Source organism: Sceloporus undulatus, chromosome 1 (genome assembly GCF_019175285.1).
Source record: "Sceloporus undulatus isolate JIND9_A2432 ecotype Alabama chromosome 1, SceUnd_v1.1, whole genome shotgun sequence".
Taxonomy (NCBI): domain Eukaryota; kingdom Metazoa; phylum Chordata; class Lepidosauria; order Squamata; family Phrynosomatidae; genus Sceloporus; species Sceloporus undulatus.
Genome location: NC_056522.1, coordinates 92,342,055 through 92,365,336, shown reverse-complemented (window position 1 = coordinate 92,365,336; position 23,282 = coordinate 92,342,055). Strand labels below are relative to the sequence as shown.

Below are 23,282 nucleotides of genomic sequence, written 5' to 3'. Positions count from 1 at the left end.
CCCCCCCCCCCCCCCCGTTTCTGCCAGGATCATGGCATTTTATCCCGGTGCCAAATGTGAACAGAATCCCGGGGTGAAATGCCATGATCAATCAATGCCACAGATAGAATTGATCTTGGCAATCAATGCCATGGAGAGATTCAATCATGGCATTTCTGTGAAATAACCCGGTTCCCACACCAGATTATTTTTTCCCTGTGAATGGGCCCTCAGTTACTTGAAGTGACCAACCTGCCCACACCCTGAGATCAGTATGATGGAGAGAGGGAGAGCCCTGGTGGTGCAGTGGTTAAATGCCTGTACTGCAGCCATTCACTCAAAACCACAGGGTTGCGAGTTCAAGACCAGAAAAAGGGCCTAAGCTCGACTCAGGCTTGCATCCTTCTGAGGTCGCTAAAATGAGTACCCAGACTGTTGAGGGCAAATTAGCTTACTTTCTAATTAGCTTACTTGCTGTTCACCGCTATGATCTTTGGAATAGCGGTATATAAATAAAACAAATTATTATTATTATTATTATTATTATTATTATTATTATTATTATTATAAAGTGTTATCTGGAATGTATGCAGAATAATCCAAAAAGGAGGATACTGTGTCATCTTGCTGTGTTGTTACAGTCCTCGGTGAATGGCTGGGAAATCAGAAAAGCCCCTCTCCTCCATCCTTCTACTTCACTGAAGTCAAGCTGCAGGTGTGGCTTAGGTTTACAGAACTTCTAGAAGATGCTCTGAAAGCTGTCAGAAAATACTTGAGACCACATTTCTCTGATTTGCAGAAGAATATAGTTGGCAAGATTCTTGGTAATCCCTTCCTCCCTCCTTTCCTTCCTTCAAAATATACATGCAATTAAAATCCTTTTACAAAAGGTTATGTCATAATGTTTTCATAAGGTGACTGAAGATCACTTTTGGTTTCACTGTATTCAGTGGAATTTTATTTATTTTATTTTATTTTTATCCCGCCTTTCTCCCAAGTTGGGAATCATCAACCTCTTCTTAGGTTAGAGGGTTGCAATATACATTCACACACTGGTTGTATCCATATTGCACAATTATAGCACTTTGATATCACTGTCAAGGTTCTAATCCATGGAATCCTGGGATTTTGTTTCCCAACATACAGTACTTAGAATTCCTGGTCATTAAACTCTAATGCTGTAGTTTAAGGGAGTGCACTAAACTATTATAAGCTCCTCCTCAAACTACAAATTCCAGTATTCCATAGAATGGAGTAATGGCAGTTAGTGGAATCAAGCCGCTATCATTGTGCCATGTGGATACATCTACTGTTGTGTATGTGGTAATTATCTCTGCACTTTTTGTGGGAGACTCATTTGATCAGGTCTTAATCACAAGAGGTGACTGAGCTTTAGCTTTATCCATGGATACTCTGGACCATATGTTCCTCACATGAGTTACATGGATATTTTGGTGCCTTTGTGAGCTGATTTTCCATTTGTTCCATAAGCTTACAACACTTTTTGTACATTTGGCTGTATCTTTTATTCCCTAATGGCCTAATCCTTTGGTCTAAACATATTGCTCCACACACCCATTGCTTCCTGTGTGGATGTGTTTTCATAACCAAAATATAGATCCTAAACCAAATAGAGATCAGAAATAAAGATGTGCAAAGCATACTTAGCTCTGGGCTCCTCCTCTGCAAGGCACTATTATGACTGTTTACTGGCTGGGGAGAAGTGAGGAGGTGACCCAGCAGTGCCTGGCTATAAACTCTCTGGAAATCTGGAAGAATTATGTCAATTCTCTTCCCCCAGCAGCAAAACTGCAGCCAGGACAGGCTGTGCTTGATCACTGCCCAACCAATAAACATTGCAGCTGCCAGCACCTTCCCAAAGCCGGCTATTATGTGCACATAAACAGAGTAGTCAACTTTGGGGCTTATGTGCACACAGCAACCTCATGCTTCGGGAGAGGAGCAAAGCAGTAATCACAGTTGCCAACGCTTTCTGAGGCTGGCTGTTGTGCACATTTGCACAGCAGTTGGCTTCAGCTTGCTCATCATTCCCTCCCCCCCGCCATTGTCCCAGAAGGTGCCATTTGGTAGTGTGGAAACCAGATTATGTGATCATGGATCTCCAAAGCATTATTGTGGGGGAAAGTGTGATAAGAAATTATGCCAAACTGGTATGCTTCCATTCTTAAACTAGCACTATTGTGGCGTGACAGCAAGCTGGTGTGAAAGTCCTTAAATGCCTCCAGTTTCCGAAATGCTATCCAGTGTATTCATTGGACAAATGTTTTTAAAGTATTAATTCCTTGGATAGCAAGACTAACAATGTAATAATTTTTGCAGTCATGGTGAACTAAAAAAATAATGTCACAAGAAGCATAACCATGGTAACATCATAGTTAAATGTGTTTGAAGAGTCTGTTGATGCCCTTTGGAGCTGATAATTAAATGAAGTAACTGTGATGGCCTTTCAACCAAGTCTCATTGGACAGTTTGACTGACTGTGGATTGCATGAAGCTGTTCTTCACTGGGAGACCAGTTCCATTTGAAATGGTCTAACATTTCATTCATGAACTCATATATACAGGTCAAATTATGTCTGATACTCTGAGCTGGGCTGAATTTCAAGACTACCAAAGAATAGCCCAGGTTTTGGCTGATGGATTAGCTGAAGTTTCCAGAAGAAATCATGTAAGATAGGCTTGTTGTTTTCAAGTACTGTATACTAAATGCCCCAATGTTTTATTTGTTGTTTAAAACAGTGCTACTTGAAGTGATGGTCCAGGGACTGGTGCCCATTCATTGACCACCAGTCCCTGATGAGTTTCCAGGAATGAAAGAAACAACTATAATCTATGGAGACAAATCTGATAATAGACCCTGGCATATGGGGTGGCAGCATGGGAAAACAGTACCAGTTCCCAACATCAAATGTCCTGAGAAGCATGTTTTAAAATTGCTTTTTACTTATGGAAATCTTCTGTTAACTTGTGGGCCTTATCTTTGGTTGGTGTGAAATAATATTCTCATTGTGATGATGGTGAGACTGAATGTACCTAAGTCTGGTGCCAATGCATCTAGTTGTCATTGATACTGCAGTCCTGTTCACTTTGAAACAATATCTTCCACCACCTAAACATTAGGAAGAACTTCCTAATGGTAAGTGTTGTTCAAGAGTGGAATATGTTACCTGATATTGTGATGGTCTCCTTCTTTGGAGGTTTTTAAACAGAGCCTGGATAGTCATCTGTCTGGGGTGTTTTTACTGGGTATTCCTGTATGGTGGGGGGTTGGACTGGATGAACCTTATCATCTTTTCCAACTCTACGATTCTATGATTCCTCAGAAGGCAGTAAGCTAGAGGAGAAAGTACAGGGCAGATCACATGGAACAAGGCAGCCTTCTGTTTCAATAACTTCTTACCACTCCCTGTCTATTAGTATCTTCTGCCTGAGGTAGTGTCACAAATTGCCAAATGGTTGGATCAACCTATTTTTTGGGCAGGGAGTTAGAAAATAGAGACATGTCATTCTGAACATAAAATGACATAATAGCCAGTGTGGTGTAGTGGTGTGAATGATGAACTACAACTCTGGAGACCAGGGTTTGATTTCCTGGTCAGCCTCAGAGCTCTAAGTCTCAGAGGAAGACAATGATAAACCTCCTGTGAACAAAGCTTGCCAAGAAAACCCCATGATTGGTTCACCTTTAAGTTTGCGTTAAATCGGAAATGACCTGAAGGCCCAGAACAACAAAATGGAGTAGAACCCACTGCATCAGATGCATGAAGTATTGTGGGTAACCACTTACAGGCTTTTATTATACTAAAGCCATATATATGCTTTATGAGCAAAGAAGTTGTCCTCTATGGGCAGGTCTGAATATGTTGGCGGTGGCCTGGGACTGTGATTCTTAACCCCTGACCAGACACTGTGAGCTTCACTGATCCTGCTGATGATGTTTCTGTATTCACTACAGTGTCTGCAACGTAGCACCTTTGTGCATTCAGTGATAGGAGTGCTCCTTTGCAGACCTCAAAATGAACACACTTATTTCAAAAGTGCATCTGTGAGATCAACAGTGGGGTGGCATAGATGAGCAGCATGATCCTCCTGCTCCTCTTGCTCTCCCAGATGTATAATTGTCAACGTGGCAAACATCTGAATAATGCATTCAGTGCTTTTACTTCTCTTAAAGCTTAAGGCAAGTGTGGGCATAGGCCTCTGAGCCCCACTTTTGTCATCCCTGAGGCTCCCCTCATCTCCCAATCCTCCTCGACTTCCTACTTTTTAAAGAAAATGTGTGATTTCCAGGCACTTTTTGCCCCCAGTCATGCAGAAAGTCCCCCTCCATGTCAAACATATGAAAATAACTTCATCTACCCCACAAGCTCTCCTGTACCATATCCAAATCTGCTGCTTAGAACACGCACCTCCTTTCCTTTAGTGCCACTGAAAATTGTGTATAACAGTTTTGGCCTCAGAGTGTAGAGAGAAACTCATGGAAAAGAGATCCTTCCTTCTGGGACACTTGACCCAAACCATCTCTGTGTTTGCCCCTGTTGTATAAAATGGGTCCAGTGTCTATTAGACTCCAATGGCCATTAATCTGAAAGCAACTTAATTCACTACATCTCCAACATAGGAAGACTAACAGAAACAATTCACATAACAAGAACATCAACTGGACCCTGTAATACAATGTTTTTTGGAAGGCACTCACCCCATGGATTGCCGTAATTTGTTTGTGGGAGTAACTGTGATGGAGTATGTTCTTACAAATGATGAGAAGATTCTTCCAGGGATGATTTTCACAGTACACAATTATAGCATGAGGATTCCACTTTAACTGCCATGGCTCCATACTATGGAATCCAGGGATTTGCAGTTCAAGAGGGATTTTATGGTTATTATTGCTGCGATTATTATTAATTATATCCCACTTGCATCTCAATTTAAAAGAACAATACAATTTAAAACATGCAAAAAGTGAGCATTTAAATAGAATTAAACTATTACAGTATTCAAACAAATCAGAATTTTCAGATGGAGATGACTGGAGCATCTGCAAAGCCCAGGATTCCATAGGATGCATCCATGGCAGTTAAAGTGGAACCATAACACACTCTGCAGTGTGAAAGGGTAGTGAATATGTTCAAACTTTATAGTACCAGCATTGGTACTGCCATTGCACAAACAGCTTTCCAATGGCAATTGCACATGAGTTAGTTTGTGATTATACAACTTCCATTTATTACTATGAGCTGGACCTGTGCAGATCGGTTGATACACAGTTTACTTTATGTTTCTTTTTAGCTGACTGGAAAAAAATGTGTCTACTTCGTAAAAGGATAGCATATATACTGTCTTGAATTTACCTTTATGATTTCGTAGGAAAATCCTTTGGAATTTCTAGCACATTTCCTGATGAAGAAATATACAAAAAATGAAGAGCACAGAAGACAGGTTTTCTTGACTGAAAGTAACTCAGAGGCAAGCCTTGGTGTATCAGTTAAGGTACAAAAGAGTAATGTAATGAATTTGAAGTAAGCTAGGACAAAGGAGGAAAGTGGTAAGCCAGGGAGAAAGAGAGAGAAACTGGGACATTTAATAAGCAGCTGAGGAAGTGGGATGGCAGAGGATTAATCAGGACTCTCCCTGACAAACCAGGACAGTTGGAAAGTTTGCCATTCTCTAAAGCAGATGGCATCTGTACAAATCATTATTGTGTAAAGACCTTCCTCAGCAATGTAAATGTGATCTCTGATAAATACTTGGGAGCCCAATTATCTTTTTTTAATGACAGCACAATTTGTTGTTTAAAGCTGGGCTGAAAATCAAGCAAGTTACCTGCTTATAATTTCATCCCTTGTAGTTTTCTTGTATCTTCATATTTTGTTCTGGAATTTTGTTGTCTGACACATTTGTACAGATCAAGTTAAGAGAAATGAAACTATGGATGATAGGCTTAACTCTAAGTATGTCACCACAAGTCAGGAAAGACCTGAAGGCACACAACCTTTAACTTTTAAAGGTTGTATTAAAGTTTTTATTGATCTGCTGTTAACTCCCTCAGATCCTACTAGTGAGTGAAAAGTGGTATATGGGTTTATAAAAAGATATTCCCTATTTCTCTGCTTTATAAACTGTAAAGCTAATCTGATGGTAAAGTATACATTTCCAGTATGGATCCTACAGACAAGATGGACACACTATTTTATTTCTATAGTAGAAAGCATGCCTGTTTCTATTTCTAATGCTGGCAAATTTCTGAATCTGTCACAGTATAACGTTTCACAAGAGATTCAGTTTAGAATTGTTGATTCCAAATAAAGAATATCAACTGAATCAATTGTGTCTATGGCTCAGTACATACCTTTTTCCGCCAGAGGGAAGCTGCAGCCGCCAAACTACGTAGCTTCCCACCAGCGGAAAAAGAACCTGCAAAAGCGGGCTCTTTTTATGCTGCGGTGGCAGCGTAACAAGTGCACCACTAGCGCGCTGGTTATGTAAATGCCTCGCAGCGCTGTGTGGATGCCGCACGGCACTTACGTAACAATGGTGGCACCCATTATACAGGTCACTGCCATTGTTACTTCATCATGCTGTATTAGGGTTAGGAAGCGTGTACATGGTGTGTGTTCCCTAATCCTAATGCTGGTGCTGCTACATCGCTTGTTGGCGGTTTGTACTATGCCTATGTAACTGTTAACATACGCTTTGATTCAGTTGATCAACTTTAGCTGTGACCAGGTAAGTGCATACAGAATTGCAGTTGAACAGACTTTTGAAGCAACATCACTAATGATCTGGTCATTACTTCCTCAGTTTGATATTCAGTCTTCCTCCATGTAAAGAGAAAATTCTTAGCAATACATAATCAAAATGTTTAAATAGAAATATCCCAAGTCCAGTTGTTGAATGAAATGAGTGAAACTTTTTTGTTTTAATGTGGCCAAATTATGTTTCCAAGAGCAGAGTTTTGTAGTGGTTTGAGCACTGGACTAGGACTCTGGAGACCAGGATTTTTATCCCCACTCTGCCATGAAAACCCACTGGGTGATCTTGGGCATGTCATACTCTCTTCGATTCAGAGGAAGGCAAAGGCAAAAGCAAACTCCTTCTGAACAAATCTTGCCAAGAAAACCCTGTGTTAGATTCTCCTTAGGGTCACCATAAATCAGAAATGATTTGAAGGCACAAAGCAACAACAATTTATTTCTCTATACTTTGATTTTCAGAATGGTCAGCTTCATGATGACATAGCATACAAGCGCAAAAGCTTTGCTAGAGAGCTTCTGCTAAGTGAGAAGAACTATGTGCACACTCTGGAAATTGTAAGGGATGTTTATGTTAAACCACTGAAGGCAGCTTTATCCTCAAATCGAGCTATCCTAAGCTATGTCAGCATTCAGCTCATCTTTATGGATATTTTGGACATATTACAACTGAACAGGTAACTCACCCTGACTCTGAAGTATATTTGATTTAATTGTAAAAATCATTATTCCAAACAAAGTAAATTGCTTAAGTCCAATGGTTTGTCCCAACTAGAATGGGTAAACCAAATCAACAGGAGCATTGCAATTAAACACTTATGTAAGTTGCATTGATTCAGTGGGTCTCTTCTACAGGGGACTAAGCCAATGTATTTGAAAGCTGGATATACCACTTTTGAAATTACCAGGTCTAGATCCTTTTTGTGAACCTGTAGTGGAGAAAATTTCATACTAGTCTGGAGGTTTAAAACCAGTGAATATCCTTGAATCTCATGTTGGATATAAATAAATAAACCAAACTAGACAATATGTCTGCCTACATTTTATTACGGTAAATTGTTATATTTTAGTGAAATTAGCCAAAGGAGGCTAAGAGACTGTGAAGGAATGTGTGCGGGATGATAAGAGGGAAGGAGCTCCTTTTGAAAGTGAAAGTTGTAAATCTGGATTTAATGTAGTTGTTTACATTTTATTTTAGTAACAAATGTAGCTACAATGTCCTAAACTGTGTAAGAATACCTGAACTATACATCTTTGGTTTTGCCAATTTGAGAAGCAGGCCAAAAGTCTCAATTTATATATATATATATATATAAAACCCAGCTGGAATTCTTTATCGTGGTCTACATTACATAACGATGCAATCTTAGCTATGTACCAGAGGCACTGAGAAAACCCATTAATGAATTGTGAAGATGCATAACAGGACACAAGCAAGAGTATCCTGATGCACATTCAAAAGTGCTGATGCATATTGAAAGTCCTGATACTAATCGCATCTGTAGTACATCACTTCTGTTTTGTATCTGTCCTGATGTGCAATGGTCCCATTATGCATCAATCCTGATATACAGATCTTAAACTTTTCTGGCTTCTCTTTATAGTAATGTAGCAGCAACCCCTTGCTAAATACAGATGCTGCAAAACTGCTTAATTTTATTTTCCATAGACATGTCCACTTAGAAGGACAGAAGTCAGCAAGTGAATTTCCCACCAATGTTAGTAAAACAGAGAAAATTATTTTGTTTCCATATTGAAGTACATACTTTCATTCATTCCCATGAAAAGAACTGAAAAGAAAGGAAACCAGGACCAAAGATTGTAATGGCCTGATATAGTGCACTGTCTCAGTTAAAAGCCTTTGAATTGCATTGTTTTTAGAAATAAGTTTAGGGCAGTACATATATAAATAAATGTACATCTTTCTGGATTCTGTAGGGTAAACCATATCTGAATATTGCAAACATAATCACAATTTCAGTGTGTGTGTGTGTGTGTGCGCATGACACAGCAACTTGCATAATAAATGTCACATATATGCTCTGTCTCAAGTGTTTCATGCATCCAATGAGACGGCAATGCAGGACTTGTCTGGGGACTCTTCTGCCCATCCGGCTAAGTTATATTGTAACACTTGAATACATTGTGAAAGCCCTAAAGATACCACATAGGTGCCAATGCATAACAGAAATTCCATTATAAACAATGTATCCTTTTGTCCCCTCCTAAATACACTATTAAAAATCCCACTACCTTATTCAAAGCGAAAAGGGCCTAATCCTGGCAACTGTAGCTCTTCTCTCCCTCTGAGAGTGCTTCCTCTCCCTCTCAATTGACTTAATAAGAAAAGCCTTTCTTTCAAGGTTTCCTCATCCACTGGACCCAAACCAACAATTCACAGGGTTTACATAGACAACTTGTCTTAAACATGTTATCCGCTGTTTGAAAAGAAAATATTCCATATTCATGTTTCCCTGCATTTTTCTAGCAGGGAAGAAGTCTTTCAGGAATTGGTCTGGGTTTTTTCCCTTTAGGCTTTTATGCCTCTAGTAGTGACAGAGGCTAGAATCCCATATCATGGTCTATGTTATGTAACTTTACACATCTTTAGCTATGTAGCAGAGGTGCTAAAAACCTGTTAGTGAATTGCAAAGTAGTGTTACTGGACACTGCCAAGAGTGTCCCAATGCACCTTGGGCTCCACCAATGCACATTGGTACTCCATAGCTGGTGTCACAATACACAATGGTCCCAGTGCGCATTTGCCAGCTTCCTTATATAGTAATGCAACAGCTATCCCTTACTTAGTATGGGCATTATGAAACTGCCCAATTCTAATGCCCACAGATGTAAGCCCACTAAGATGTAAATCTCCAAGAAGATTCCAGCCATAGTTTTCAATGTTTGGTGCTTGGGTGTTTAAGACTTTTTGGATACTTAGTTTATCACATAGCTTATCTGTGGTATGTTATTATTTGGCAAGAGTCTTCTGTTTTAATTCTGGGTTCCTGTTCTGCTACTGCATTCAACCAGATAAGGGCTGCACAAGTCACAGCCATAGTAGCATTTCTGAGACAAGCCTTCAAATGCTTGGTGTCACTCAGACTGGAAGAGAAGTTTCTCCTGAAACCTGTAAACATGTTGTCATCATCTTCATCTGTTTGAACTTGCCTGTAACCTGATGGGAAGAGAGGAACACCCTTCTGTCTCTTTTAAACACAGGTGGTTCTTAGATGAGCTAATACAAAGACTTAATGAATGGAGCCCAGCCCAAAATTTAGGAGACCTATTCATTAAATTTGGCCAGCAGCTGCAATCATACATAAACTTCTACAACAACTATGCAGTAATTCTGAAAACCATAGACAAGGTAAGAAATGCATCCTGGTCACAGATATGAGGTGTTCCTTCCAATATTCCACTTTATTTTTAATATGTGCTGAATCTCAAGCCACTCCTTGAAAGCAATCAACATAAACTGGTTGTGTTGTTGCTATTTAGGCTTGTCAGTTGTTGTGTGGTTTTTTGTTAAATTTTACAGTTCTCAATTTTAAATACCTTTTCTCCTATATCTAAAGCCCCCCAAAGTCTAATTTCGGGAGCCAAAAATGAGTGTGAGGTACATCGGGGCCAATGCAGGGATTTTAAGTTCCTTCAATGTGGGAACCATTGGGTTACCACATGTTGTTGGACGTAACTCCCAGCAGCCCTAGTCAGCATAGGCAATGGTGCAGAGTCCTGGGAGTTGGCACCCAACAACATCTGGAGGGCCACTAGATCCATTCTTTGTAGGGCTGGGGGTAAATCTTGCTTTTCCACATTCTAAGCGAGGGTAGCACTAGCTTTCTTCTTCTGAAACATCTCCCATGCCAGTAGCAAACACTCCTTCCTCCCACTCATCACCTGCCCTGCCCAATTCTGCTAAAATGTGGCTCTCTGCACCGGCTCCCAGCCCACGTTTTGAGCATGTATAAGACAGTATGGCATGGGATCTATCAAACCATTGTAGCTCACTAGTCACAGACTGACCGCTCACTTCCCCTTAATATTTAGAGTTTCAGGCATTTCTTCACTCAAAGTCTAAAAAGTTGCTATGCCCTCTCCTAAGGGTAAGTTGCTAGCATATGAGCTTTAAGTTAAAAGATACTAGAATTTTGCTTTCAATCTTTAACCTCTGGCCCTTCCTATCTCTAGAGTGTGACTCCCAAAACATCACTGAAATGAATCCGGGTCTTGGGCTCTTTCCTGTTTTTGCTGTACAGACTAATATTAAGCAGAGAAAGGCCTTGCTTGGCAAACAAGTTGCATAGTGGATACTGTTCTCATGTACTTAAAAAAAACACTTTTATCAGAGCATTGTTTTAATCTTCTTTAAGGGACATTACTCTTTAGCTCACCTCTGCAGACAACCACCAATGGTTTGTTTCTCTTTTGTAAGGCAACTCTTTCTACTTGCTTGTTTTAAACAATTTTTTAAATGGAAACAACCTATGAATAACACAAACCTCTCATTAACATCGACAGAACATGATATCCTTAAGGCAGAAAGATTTTCTTTTAACTCTCCTAGGTTTTTGGCACTTAAAACGCACCTGGCCTCAGAAATAAACATCATGTTTTGATGGAGCTCTTTGAACAATCTGCTGCTTAGCAAAATTGAAAAGGTGCTAATTTTTGTGCCTTGTAAGTAAGATCAGCACTGGATGGACCCCATACCCAGTGCTGTCCCTACCCAAATATATTTTTGTTGCTGCAGACCCTCAAGGCTTAAGATTTAAAAGCATAATAATAAAATAACAAAACAACAACTTGAACACTTACCATTAACCATTACACAACCATTAAACCTTCACTCAGAGGCACAGAAGGGAAAAGGAAGACTTTTCTCCGCTTCGTCCACCAGTTTGTGGCTGGGTGGATTGAATGGCAACAAGCTAGCCCCAACCAGCAAGTGTTTGCCTTGGTTGCTGTCCCCTGCCGGCTCCTGTTTGTGAGAAGGAGGTGGCTGAGCACCTTCAAACCTTCACAGATTCCCTGTGAAGACATTGTAGACCCCGGGGGGGGGGCAGGCCACAGGTAAGCACCACTGCCCTAGTGTCTCAGCAAACTCAAACCCAGGATTCCATAGGATGGAACCATGCCTTAAAGTGAACCATAGCACTATAACTACGTACATAAGGACCGCTGTCTAGTCTTTGGTGCCAGATAATTCTGTTTCAAAGTGGCCGCAACCTCCAGCAGCTAAAATTAAAGACTAAGGCTGGCTCCTTTTAATGATTTGTGCAGCCATAAGTCCAATGTCTACTGCAGAAGTCCCCCCCCCTGCCATTGGTAGAATTGGAATTCGGTACTGACCTTGTACAATGAGTAAACTACTCCAAATGTATTTTGCCTGCTGCAATCCCTCCCCCACAGTCATTCATGGCAGTGGAGAGTAGGGGTGGGTGCAGAGTTTTCAGTACATCATCCCTCAGACCTAATGACAGATTCATGGAGCTGGAAGGATCCCAAGGTCATTTAATGCAACGTCTGTGAGGTGGGAAGTCAAGAGCAAAACATTTGTGAGAGGTGGCCCATCCAACCTTGTCACTTTACCGTGATGGGGAATCTAACCATTCTCCAAGGACCTTCAAGTGAACTGATGTGTATAGCAATAGGCAGAAGAAGTTCCCAGACTTTGATTTTGTTTTTTTTTTTTTTTTTTTTATTAATATACCGCTATTCCCAAAGATCATAGCGGTGAACAGCAAGTAAGTATTAGCAATAAGCTAATAGCTAGCTGATCCTCCATTGTGTTGGACTTCAGACCAGAACCCTAGATAACTTGGCCCTAGTCAGGAATTAGGGGAGATGAAGTCCAAATATCAGAGGACCCAAGGTTGGGAACCACTCATGCATAGAAGCTTTGAGTTTCTATAAACTGCAAAATTAATTTTTGTGCAGTGATAGCGATCAATTACCACAAAGCAGTTTTTAACTGGAAACAAATTCCTAATAGCCACAGTAAGACAAAACTAAAGGGTTTTTGCGGCAAGTACGAGGCTTTATAATAACATGAACCAAATATAGAGAGGCTTTTTCCTTCCTTTTTGACCACCGTGGATTTTATTTGTTTTTGTTTTTTAATTAAGATGTTGGGACATCTTCCAGAAAAAAAGGGAAATTCACCTTACTGCCATTGCTTAGACCAGCAAGAAGTGTGCACGCTTCCCAAAGTACTGCTTCTTCATAATTATATTTTTCTGTAATCGACTTTCAATTTTTTTAGAAGAGCTCTTTAGTGCACACAGAAGGGTTCCAGTTCTTTAATGTTTGGATGATGTGGGATAAAAAAAAACCCATGCTGGATTGGACTAAAGATGTCTAACCAAAATTCGTTTATGTGGTGGCCAACTAGGTGCCTACTGAAAACCTATTAGCAAACATGAGTAGTAACAACATTGGAACTCAATAATCATATTTGGATATTTCATTTATTATTTTGCCATTGCTTCATGAGAACAGATTATCCTGATTCCTGTTGGTTAAATTTTATTGCAATAGCTTCGTATTTCATTGCTTTATAAATGTACCTAGGGTTCATAAATCAGAAACAACTTGAAGGCATCCAAAGCCAATGTTGAGCCCTCTCACCAAAAATAGTTCCAGGCTCAACTTAGTTTACCTAATGCAGTCCTAGAAATCTGGGTAGAAAATTTCACCAAGAGCAAAATCCTTTTTCTGACCCACCACTTGAGCTACATCCCTGATCTGGGTTACAGAACCCTGTAGATGATAGTTCATGATGGAATATATAGAGGGGGCTCTCCAAAATTCCTTTCTTCCACAGTGCAGGAACATCCCAATATTCCGTGCTTTCTTGAAGAGGCATGATAGGACTGTCATTACCACCATGAGGAGGTAAGACTTGGATTCAAAAGAGATTAAACTGGTAAAGAATGTAGCAAAATGTTAGTGTTTTGTATAGGCTTCTTACAGATAAATTATTTTCTCCCCGGCTGTGTCTTCAACAGAACAGATATTCCTAGAATGTGCTTGGGGTGGGTGGGAGTGGCACAGAAAGGACAATAAAATAAAAAACCATGCACCAGATGAACAAATTTTTAAAAGTCAAACTGTATCTGATAGGACTTTTGCCAGTGTCCCCTTGCCACTTCCTTGTAGGATCAATTTGGCGTAGAATACCATTATCAATCACAATGCTCTATAAAAATAACTAGACTCTATGCAAGGTTGTCTTTCAGATTTTCCAAATTTTATCAACTGTCATGTTTGTGGATTCTGAGACTTCACTAGATTGAAAATAGCTCCTTATTGTCTCACCAAATTGTAACTAACTGTTGAATGTCTTCGTAGATGTATGTTTCTACACGTGCTAAAGCACACGTGTAAAGAGATAACTTCTAGACACTGACCCAATAGTTCTTTATGTAACTTGGGCGATACAGACGGGCCAAATAAAGCTGCTTTGGGTCACTTTGGAAGTATGCTGTTTAAATGATGCACGCGTTCTAAGACTCCAGAAGGTGTGCCAAAGCGGCGTTTTTGACGTGGCTTCTAGACTCTTAGGACGCGGCATGATTTAAACAGAATATCTCCAAAGTGACCAACCAGCTTATTTTGGCCTGTCTGTAGAGGCCTGTATATTTTAAGTTTCCAAACCAAGGCATTGACAGCCAATTCTTCTATTGTCCACACAGGAAATGCCAAGAAGGGAGAAGTCAGTTTCTGACCAATGGCAGTCAATGATGCTGTAACCCCACTTCAGCCATGGGTATGAAGTCAAGGACATAGTCCAGTCCCTGCACCCACTAGTCCTAGGGGATTCAAGGTTGAAGCAACATCCACGCAATTAAAAATGTTTCCATACTGGTCTTACACAATTAATTTTCTGTCTGTGACTCCTTAAAGCTAACCAGGCAACAACAGTCAGTTTGTCAGCTGGGAAAAACAATAAAAATGTGCCCAAATGTGAAGAGCATTTTGACTTGCATAGGGCAGAGTCCTATGAGATCCCAATTGGGTAAATTGGTGTCTGAATCATGCAAGCCTATGAGTGAATAGTGCAGTAGACATATTCTACTGAAAGTGCAGAAACAGATTGTGTAGACGAAAGTTGAACATTGCTGTTGCACATCATTGTCATGTGCATTGTCCAACATTATCCAGTCATTGATATGTTTTGCACAATGCGTTGTTCTGCATTGGAGTGCATAGTGCTGGCATAGCGTATCCTCTGAGAATATCAACACTATGCAGAGAGATGCGGACTGGCATATAGAAAAGTAGAATCTTGGGCTATTGTTTTAACATAGGCCTGTGTCATTTGCTTTGTCCGTAAAACGCTGCATCTGCATAAAACTTGACACACCTACCATATATTTCCTTTCTAATTAAAACATGATGTTTGTGTATATAAGCAGCCTACAAGAACTCTCTTTGGCCCTTCTAAGAGGATGAAGAATACATCACCCTCCTGATGCTTTGCGAGTTCACACTCCGCAGGACACATTGACCGGGAAACTTTGACTACGGCAATAGTCAAATGAAAAAATGCAAGATATGTAGATCAGGTTTGGCATACATTCCTTTAGAATAAAACCTTGCAAGATTCATGAAAGCAAATGACATAGAGATGTATATGTAGGTTAGATCTCTGACTGCTTCTTTATTTTATTTATTTTATATTATTTTTTGGATGGTATTTATACCCCAGCCCTTCAGCTAGGCTATCAGAGCGGCTTACATTTATTTTTAATTAGACGGTCCCTGTCCTCAGGCTTACATCTAAAACAACACACAGGAGAGGGCTGGGGTGAGGGATGGTTCCATGGTCGGGTTATTTCTCCCTTGAAGCCTGCACCAGAAGAGGACTGGAGGGGGGCTCTTGTCTTCAAGCTAGCCTGGTGGAGCTTGGCCGGCGGTTCACCCCTCGCAGGCACGAGTGAAGTTATCATGGGGGCGGGCGCTCTTCTCAGGCTAGCCGATGGAGCGGCCTTCCGTTTCCCCCACAGTTTCGAAGGATCAGTTTCATGGAGGGGAGTGCTCTTTTCAGGCTAGCCCTGATGGAGCGGGCCCTCCTGTTCACTCCCTCACAGTTCGAAGGACACAGTTTCATGGAGGGAGGAGTGCTCTTCTTCAGGCTAGCCCTGGTGGAGCTGCCTTCCGTCACCCTCCAAGCCGAAGGAACAATTATCATGGAGGGGAGGCTCTCTTTCTCAGGCTAGCCTGATGGAGCGGGCCTGCCTGTTCATCCCTCCACATCCATCTCCTAAAAGCAACAGTGCCCTGCTCAACAAGTTTGGATTATGGCCACGTATGCATGCTTAATTTTGTTTCTCTCTGCACAGCAAAAATATACAAGAGGAAATAGGGCTTATCCTATGTTGTCAGTGTTTGCTTGCATTAGCTTTCTTCTTCACTTTACAAAGCGGCAGAGAATGCTAAAGAAAATGTGTTGAACACTTTAAAGGGTCATAATTTCAGGAAAATGTTAGTTGTTGATGTTAGATGCCCAGGTGGCTTGATTATGGTATCCTATCATAGGTTTTCTTGGCAAGATTTGTTGAGAGAGTTGGCCATGCTGTTCATGAGGCTGGGAGAATGTGATTTTCCCAGTGCCCAGTGGGCTTTCATGGCTGAATGGGAAGTTGACCCATATCTCTTGGAAACCTACTCCACACAAAACCCACAACACCCAGGCTAAACCTTATTGTAGGACCAAACACGTATGGACTCTTATCAATAGAGCTTACATAAGTATGCTTACAAATCCCAGGTCACTCTGTAGTCTAGTCTGTTGGAAAACATGGTTTAGACTCTTTCCAAGCAGCTATTATTACTGCATGGTAACATCATGAAAATGTGTTGCTGTGAAAACATGCCATAAAAACTTATGTATGAATTTCATGTCAGTGGGTGTTTCACACAGGGACCTGCACATGGGTGGTACATGATAGAACGATGCTACTTATCAGGTGAAGTTTTGGTATTTGGCGGAGGATGATGGTAAAGAAAGGAGAGCCAAGATACTCAACAACACCTGCCCCAGTCAACATCTTCTCCGCATAGGTAAAGGTCTGCATTCAGAAATTGTGCTACACTGACCCAAATACATCTCACTCAACGACTTTAACCCCCAAAGTCCTACAGAGCATGCCATGGTTGCAGTGTGAGTGGCAGGATTGGAGAAGTTTGGGTACCCCGTCCGCATAGCTAATACACAAGGATAAAATCCACACTGAGATTTATATGGACTCCTCCTGATATCATTATGTGTCGGTTTTGGGGCGGGGGCAGTTGGCAACCTTCAGGAATTAGCTAGGATGTTAGGAAGGGGGGGGGTCGCACACTAAGTGCACCATTATAATGGTGGCAGCAGCACACAGTTATTCATTTTTTCTAATGAAGGGGGGGTCTGGACACCAAGACCCCCCCCCCGGCTATGTCCCTAGAGTAGCAGTTTGGGGTGTTGTACTAGAATCTGGAGACGCAGGGTTTGAATCCCAGCTCAGACATGGAAACCACTGGGTTTTGGCAATGGAAAACCCTTCTAAAACTTGCCAAGAAAAATCTATGGTAGGTTCTCTTTAGGGTCACCATAAGTCGAAATGACTTGAAGTCACACAAACAACAACAACAACAACAACAAATTGTCAGATACTCCTCTGATCCTGTCGGTTCATTTGAAGCATAGAATGCCTGTATGAAGTGACATTGGTGGCTTTAAAGTAATCAGGAGAGGGGCTCTGGGTGTTGGTGGGAGAACACAGGAATACCATTCCCTGCAACACCTGAAAATCAGATCTGCACAGTAAGAAACATGTACAGTGCAGATGTCCCATCCTTAAGTAACGCAAATGATATAGTAAACCTTCTTTTAAAGCTGCTGAAAACAAAGGGACGACCTCACATATTTTACCTAGGTGGTCTTTGAAAAAAGAAAAAAAGATCGCCCCCTTCGTGCCCTGCAACTTTTGCATTCTCTTATCTTCTCAATATTAAATTTCTAGCTAAAAACAAAGCATGGGCAGAGACGACAACTGTTAAGTACACAAAAGACTCATCCAAGGATGTCCTGTAAGTACAATCTTCTCTGTAGCTAGGTGGCAAACTGTAGCCCTGTTGATGTGTTCTACGACTGGAGCTCCCATGATCTGAGCCAGAAATGGGGGCTGTTTGGAGTTGCAGTCCAACAATGTTTGGGAGAGCTTCAGTTGTCCATTCCTGGTTCATAGTAACTGCAGCACAGAGGAATGTGTGGTGTTTGTGTGACAGAGGGAATAATTTATCCACAAATGATTTTATGGTTTGTTTAATAATGACAAACAAAACATTTGCTGAAGATCAAACTGGTTTTCATAAAAATACACTTCATGGTATTAACACAGAGATGAGGCATACAAAAGTACATAGGCTGTGTGAAAGGCTGATACTAGCTGACAGAAATAATAGGAACAGGCTATAGTCTGAGTGTGAAAGTAAAAGTGAGAGAGAAGAGATGTTTTTATACATGTGTGACATACTCTAACAAGGAGTTATCCAGTCTGACTAACATGCGTGTATTCTAAATTTGCAATCCCAGTACACTTTATGATGGTAAACAGCAATGAACATAAAGGAATCTTATTGCCATGAAACAGTTTTTAGTTGGACACAACTATTGTTCCAGGAAATATTGTTTTATAGTTCTTTGCAACATGTCTTTGACTTAATTGTGACCAAAAGTGACAAAAAATTATATAATGATACATTTATTGTGGCAATCGGTATGCCTAAGTTACAAGATGTGTTCCTGGGCTTTGGTTCTTTAGCAGAAAAGTGATACCAGAGTAGAAATAACATGAAACAAGAGATAGTTCAAAAAGAAGAAGAAGAAGAAGAAGAAGAAAGAAGAAGAAGAAGAAGAAGAAGAGCAGTCCAATATATTTCAGCAAACTTTAAATCAAACAATAAGGTCAATGTGAAAAGAAACATAGTTTCAGGTAGGCCTTGCATAAATGAAAACATTATGATACCACCTAGAGATCAACTCTTACAAGTTAAGAGTCTTTCAGGGCCAGCATCCATGTTTTTTTGTGGGTTTGGGGGCTGATGTGGCCATGTTCTAGAAGAGTTTCTTCCTGACATTTCACCAGCAACTGTGGCTGGCATCTTCAGAGAATGCTTGCCTGAAAGGAGGGGTAGTTCTTTCCAGGTCAGCATTCTCTGAAATGCCCAGCCTCAGATGCTGGTGAAACCTCAGGAAGAACTCTTCTAAACAGGCCACATAGCCAAAAACCCACAAAAAAATGATCACTCATAGACGTTTCCTCCAAAGTGCAGTTAGGGATTATTTTTTATTTCATCAGTTTCCACATTTTATATAATTTCTATTTTGGTAGCTAAACATACAGATCTATGCATCTTAAATATGGGGCAGGGGAGCTGGTGAGATAGGTTTATTTGCTTTCTTCTTTCTTTCCTCTTTTGCTCCTCAAACATGCTGAGTAGAGGATTCTGGAGAAAGCTTGCTTGAGATAGGCTGCCCACACATGGCTGTAGTAGAATCGGCTAGCATGGGCTCCCATGCTTTCCAGTTCAAGCTTTCATTGCACTGTTAACTGAAGACACACTGCTGTAACTTGACACCAAACATTTGTGTTTCCCCAGCCCTCCTTCACTATCCTCCCAATGCAGATGCTGCTTTCAAAAATACCACCAACAGAGGATAAGGAAGAAAAGGGGAGGTACTGGGTAGGCATAAAAGACTTTGTAAAAAGTAGCTCCTTTGTCAGAGGTTTTGTTAACTGTGGTATGCTTATATAATGGTATTTCTGAACATGTCAAAAATACATAAGCTTCCTATGGTATTTAAATACTTGAGAAACAGGATTAACATGCATCAATCAGTTACAAGCTATATATATAATCAAATGTGGCTACCATAAAGTTTAATCACTTAATGTTTAATTTACAGAGGTTACTGAAAGCCAATAGGCACCTAATAACAACACAAGACGTAGCCCAGCTAAACTGCTGTTCTGAGAGAATTACTATGCCATACAGGTAAATGGCTAAGGGTAAATTGTAGTAAGGGAATGGTTACTAATTTGCTTTCAGGATTGGTCTAACACTATAGCAGGATAGTTTTATTGGTCACTAAATTGTCTGCTTATGAAGGCTTCACAATTGAATTAATGCATCAACCATTCAGTGGTTGTTGTGTTGTGTACTTGGCCTTCTACAGATAGACTTGGGTGTTTTATGAGAAATACAGAAGAATGATCTTGAGAAATTAATTTTGGGGGGGCTGGGATTATATAGTTAACGTGTTTCCATTATTTCTGGATGTAATAATTCTTTCTAGATAAGTGAAGAAATTCTAGTCTTTCTCATGTTTACTAACTGATGTCTAAGATTTAGCTGTAGAATTGCCTTTTAGAAATGTTAATGCTTAAAACTAAAAAAATAAAGATTAACTTGAACAGTAATACACTGGTCTTTTGCATTTCTTCCTTACAGGCTCTACGAACACACACATGACCTAAGCCTTTTCCTTTTCAATGACATTCTTGTCATCACACAACGCACCATCTCACACAAGCCTTTTGAACGGATCTCAGTGACAACTCATCAGTTCTTGGCAGTGATAAAACTTCATCAGCTCCTTGTTGAAGATATTCCAGACTCTAAATGTACGTTTTTATTGCTCTGAAATGATGTAAATGTTGAATACACTCTCCAATTATTTTCTTAAAGAAAAGTTGTCCAGTTATAATTATTCATAATGTGATGCAGGAGTAGCATACGCCCCTTTTACATCAAGATAGCTAAAATCCACCCACTGAGAACAATTTGTACTAAAAAGATTTTTGAAAAAGCTTCATAGCCTTAATAAAGCACAGAAGACCACACTAAACACCTCATTCATATGAGATTCAACATGACTTTAAACCACTGTTTCCCAGTTTGGGATCTCCATGTGTCCTTATGGTCTAAATCCCAGAACCTCTGACCATTAGCCATGATGGTGTGGCTTGTTGTCCAACATTTGGGAAAACACTGGTTTAATGAATCAGGACCCAAAGTAAGATCTGCTTCTCCCTTTTTGGGGCCTGTAACTGAGACAGCTTCATAAAGAAATATGACTGGAAAATCATACTACAGTTTGAAAAATTCATTATGATACCTGGAGTGAGATGTCAGCATTTTTTTTTTTTTTTTGACAACAGTAGCTTTCACAGATACCAAACTGAAAAGGTTCAGAACTGGTTTACTATATAACCTTGGGAGCTGCTCTTGGGGAAAATGCAAGCTCAAAGCTCAAAGGAACTAGTAATACACTCCTATGGATCCTGGCCATTTTTTCTTTACTGATTGTGCTCTCATATGGCTTGCTTTTGTTGGCCTGTTGAAGTAAGGCATGGATCAGAACCACAGAATGAGATTTCCTATTAGCAGAGAAAACTATTTGCTTTCCAATGCTACTTGTGCATTGTTGTGGTAGCTAGATAGTATATGCTAGGTACTGTATAGAAAGAAATATATGAAACAATTACATTGGAGAAGACAAAGATGAGGTAAGAACTAAAAATAAAAAACTATACTGAATATAGAAAGCAGCACTCTTAAACCTACTTTTCATATCACTATGTCCCAAACTTGTTGAAAAAACAGTTATCTGTAGTGTGTGGAATCCATACAAACGTTACCTCTTCAGTGCTGTAATTATAGGTGTTTCTATATAATCTGTATTTGTGGTGATGGGAAATCTCTGAAAATTGCTTTTATTTCTAAGACTTCCAAATTTGTCTTCAATATCAGTGAAAATTGTATTTTTACAGATATCAAGAACGCCTTTCTTCTGCAAGGGTCCAGGTGTCAGTGGATTTGCTGTACAGAGGAAGATGACAAGTTCCCATGGCTTTCTGCACTTCAAAGGGCAATTACCTGCAGTATAGAAGAGGATATAAACTTCTTTTAAGCTTTCCCAGAGTGATTAGTTGCTCATTACTTCTGAGGGAATAGAGGACTGTGACCATTAATTAATCTTTGTTCAGATTCTCTTATTGTAATCACATTTGGCTGACTTCGCATGAATGTTCACGCTTTAGGATGTACCAATGATCAATCCATTAGTAAGGATTAGTTGGCCAGGATGGGGCATATGGTATTTTTACTCTCTGAGCCCCTTACTTCAGTTTTTGTTTATTTACCAGGCCCGGCAAAAGCCACCATGAGACATTCACATTTTCAACTCTACTTCAATGCAGTTGAACACATAAACATTTGAACACAGTGAACACTTAAAGCTTTGTGAAGCTTCATGAAACTTAAAGTTGTACTGAACATTTACACTGAAAACTATGAGAATTTTTAGAGAAGGTTAAGTGATATGATAGCCCTGTTTAAAAATTGGGAAAAAAATCATACTGAAGATGGAGCAAATTTATTTTCTGCAGCTCCAGAGACTAGGACCAGGAGCAGCGGATTCAAACTATGGGAAAAAAGATTCCACCTCAATATTAGGAGGAATTTCCTGATAGAAAGAGCTGTTCATCAATGAAATACAATTAAGAGTGTGGTGGAGTCTCCTTCTTCAGAGGTTTTTAAACAGGCTGGATGGCCATCTGTTGGGGGTGCTTTGATTGTGAGTTCCTGCATGGCAGGGTGTTAGACTGGATGCCCCTTTAGAACTCTTCCAATTCTGTGATTCAAAGGTGAGATACAGGCGCCGCAATCCCCGCCAGATCAGGGCGTGAGCAGCCACAGTGGCAGCTCTGGAGGCCCCAATCCGCCACTTTTCCAGGCCTCGGGGAAGCGGCAAAATGCTGCTTCCCCCTGGCCTGGAAAGGGGTGTCCTTGGGGCTTCATGCCCAGGACACCCCAGGGGGCCACTGCGGAGAGAGAAAGGGGCTGCTCGGCTTGGCCCCTTTCCCCCCAGCTTCGTTCCCACAGCCATTTTATGGCTATGGGAACGAGGCGCTCCCCAGGAAGGAGCTCCATTTTGGCGGTCCTTCCGGTGCCGCTGAAAGGGCGCCACAAGCACCCTGCAGTGGCGTGAGCACATCACACCCACGCCGCACTATTTGGCTGTGGCACGGTCGTGACTTCATAATGGCAGTGCCGTACACAGGGCGCCATCATTATAGCGTGGCAGGTATGTGCTAGGGTTGCAGGGCATCCGTAAAGGATGCCCCAAGGCAACCGTAGCATGTCATGACGGCACTCCATAGGGCCTGTCTGTAAAGCACCTATGATTCTAACTTTTGCAACCATGTAGGATGGATGTAAATTGATCATCTGTAGCTCCTAACAAATGATTTATGGTCAGTGAAGTGATACAGTGGTGCCTCGGGTTACGAAATTAATTCGTTCCGCCGCCGCTTTCGTAACCCGAAAAGCATTCGCAAGCCGAAATGCCATAGGCGCTAATGGGGAAAAGCCGCGATTTCGTGCGAAAAAGCGCCGAAAAGCACCAAAATTTTCTTCGTAACCCGAAATAACCTTCGTAACCCGGAAATAACTGTTCCGGGTTACGAAGGT

At 40.7% G+C, this 23,282-nt stretch overlaps 1 protein-coding gene across 1 annotated transcript in view; it reads left to right on the top strand.

Moving 5' to 3' along the window:
- Positions 1-23,171, top strand: part of ECT2L (epithelial cell transforming 2 like) — a 47,699-nt gene extending 24,528 nt beyond the window's left edge. Inside the window, 12 exon segments of the mRNA XM_042446942.1 lie at positions 552-803; positions 2,565-2,668; positions 5,371-5,493; positions 7,218-7,432; positions 9,978-10,125; positions 13,585-13,655; positions 15,179-15,258; positions 15,261-15,333; positions 17,768-17,834; positions 19,714-19,802; positions 20,259-20,431; positions 21,581-23,171. Of these exon segments, the coding sequence (XP_042302876.1) occupies positions 552-803; positions 2,565-2,668; positions 5,371-5,493; positions 7,218-7,432; positions 9,978-10,125; positions 13,585-13,655; positions 15,179-15,258; positions 15,261-15,333; positions 17,768-17,834; positions 19,714-19,802; positions 20,259-20,431; positions 21,581-21,720 (1,535 nt within the window). The 3' untranslated portion in view covers positions 21,721-23,171.
- The last annotated feature ends 111 nt before the right edge of the window (positions 23,172-23,282 follow it).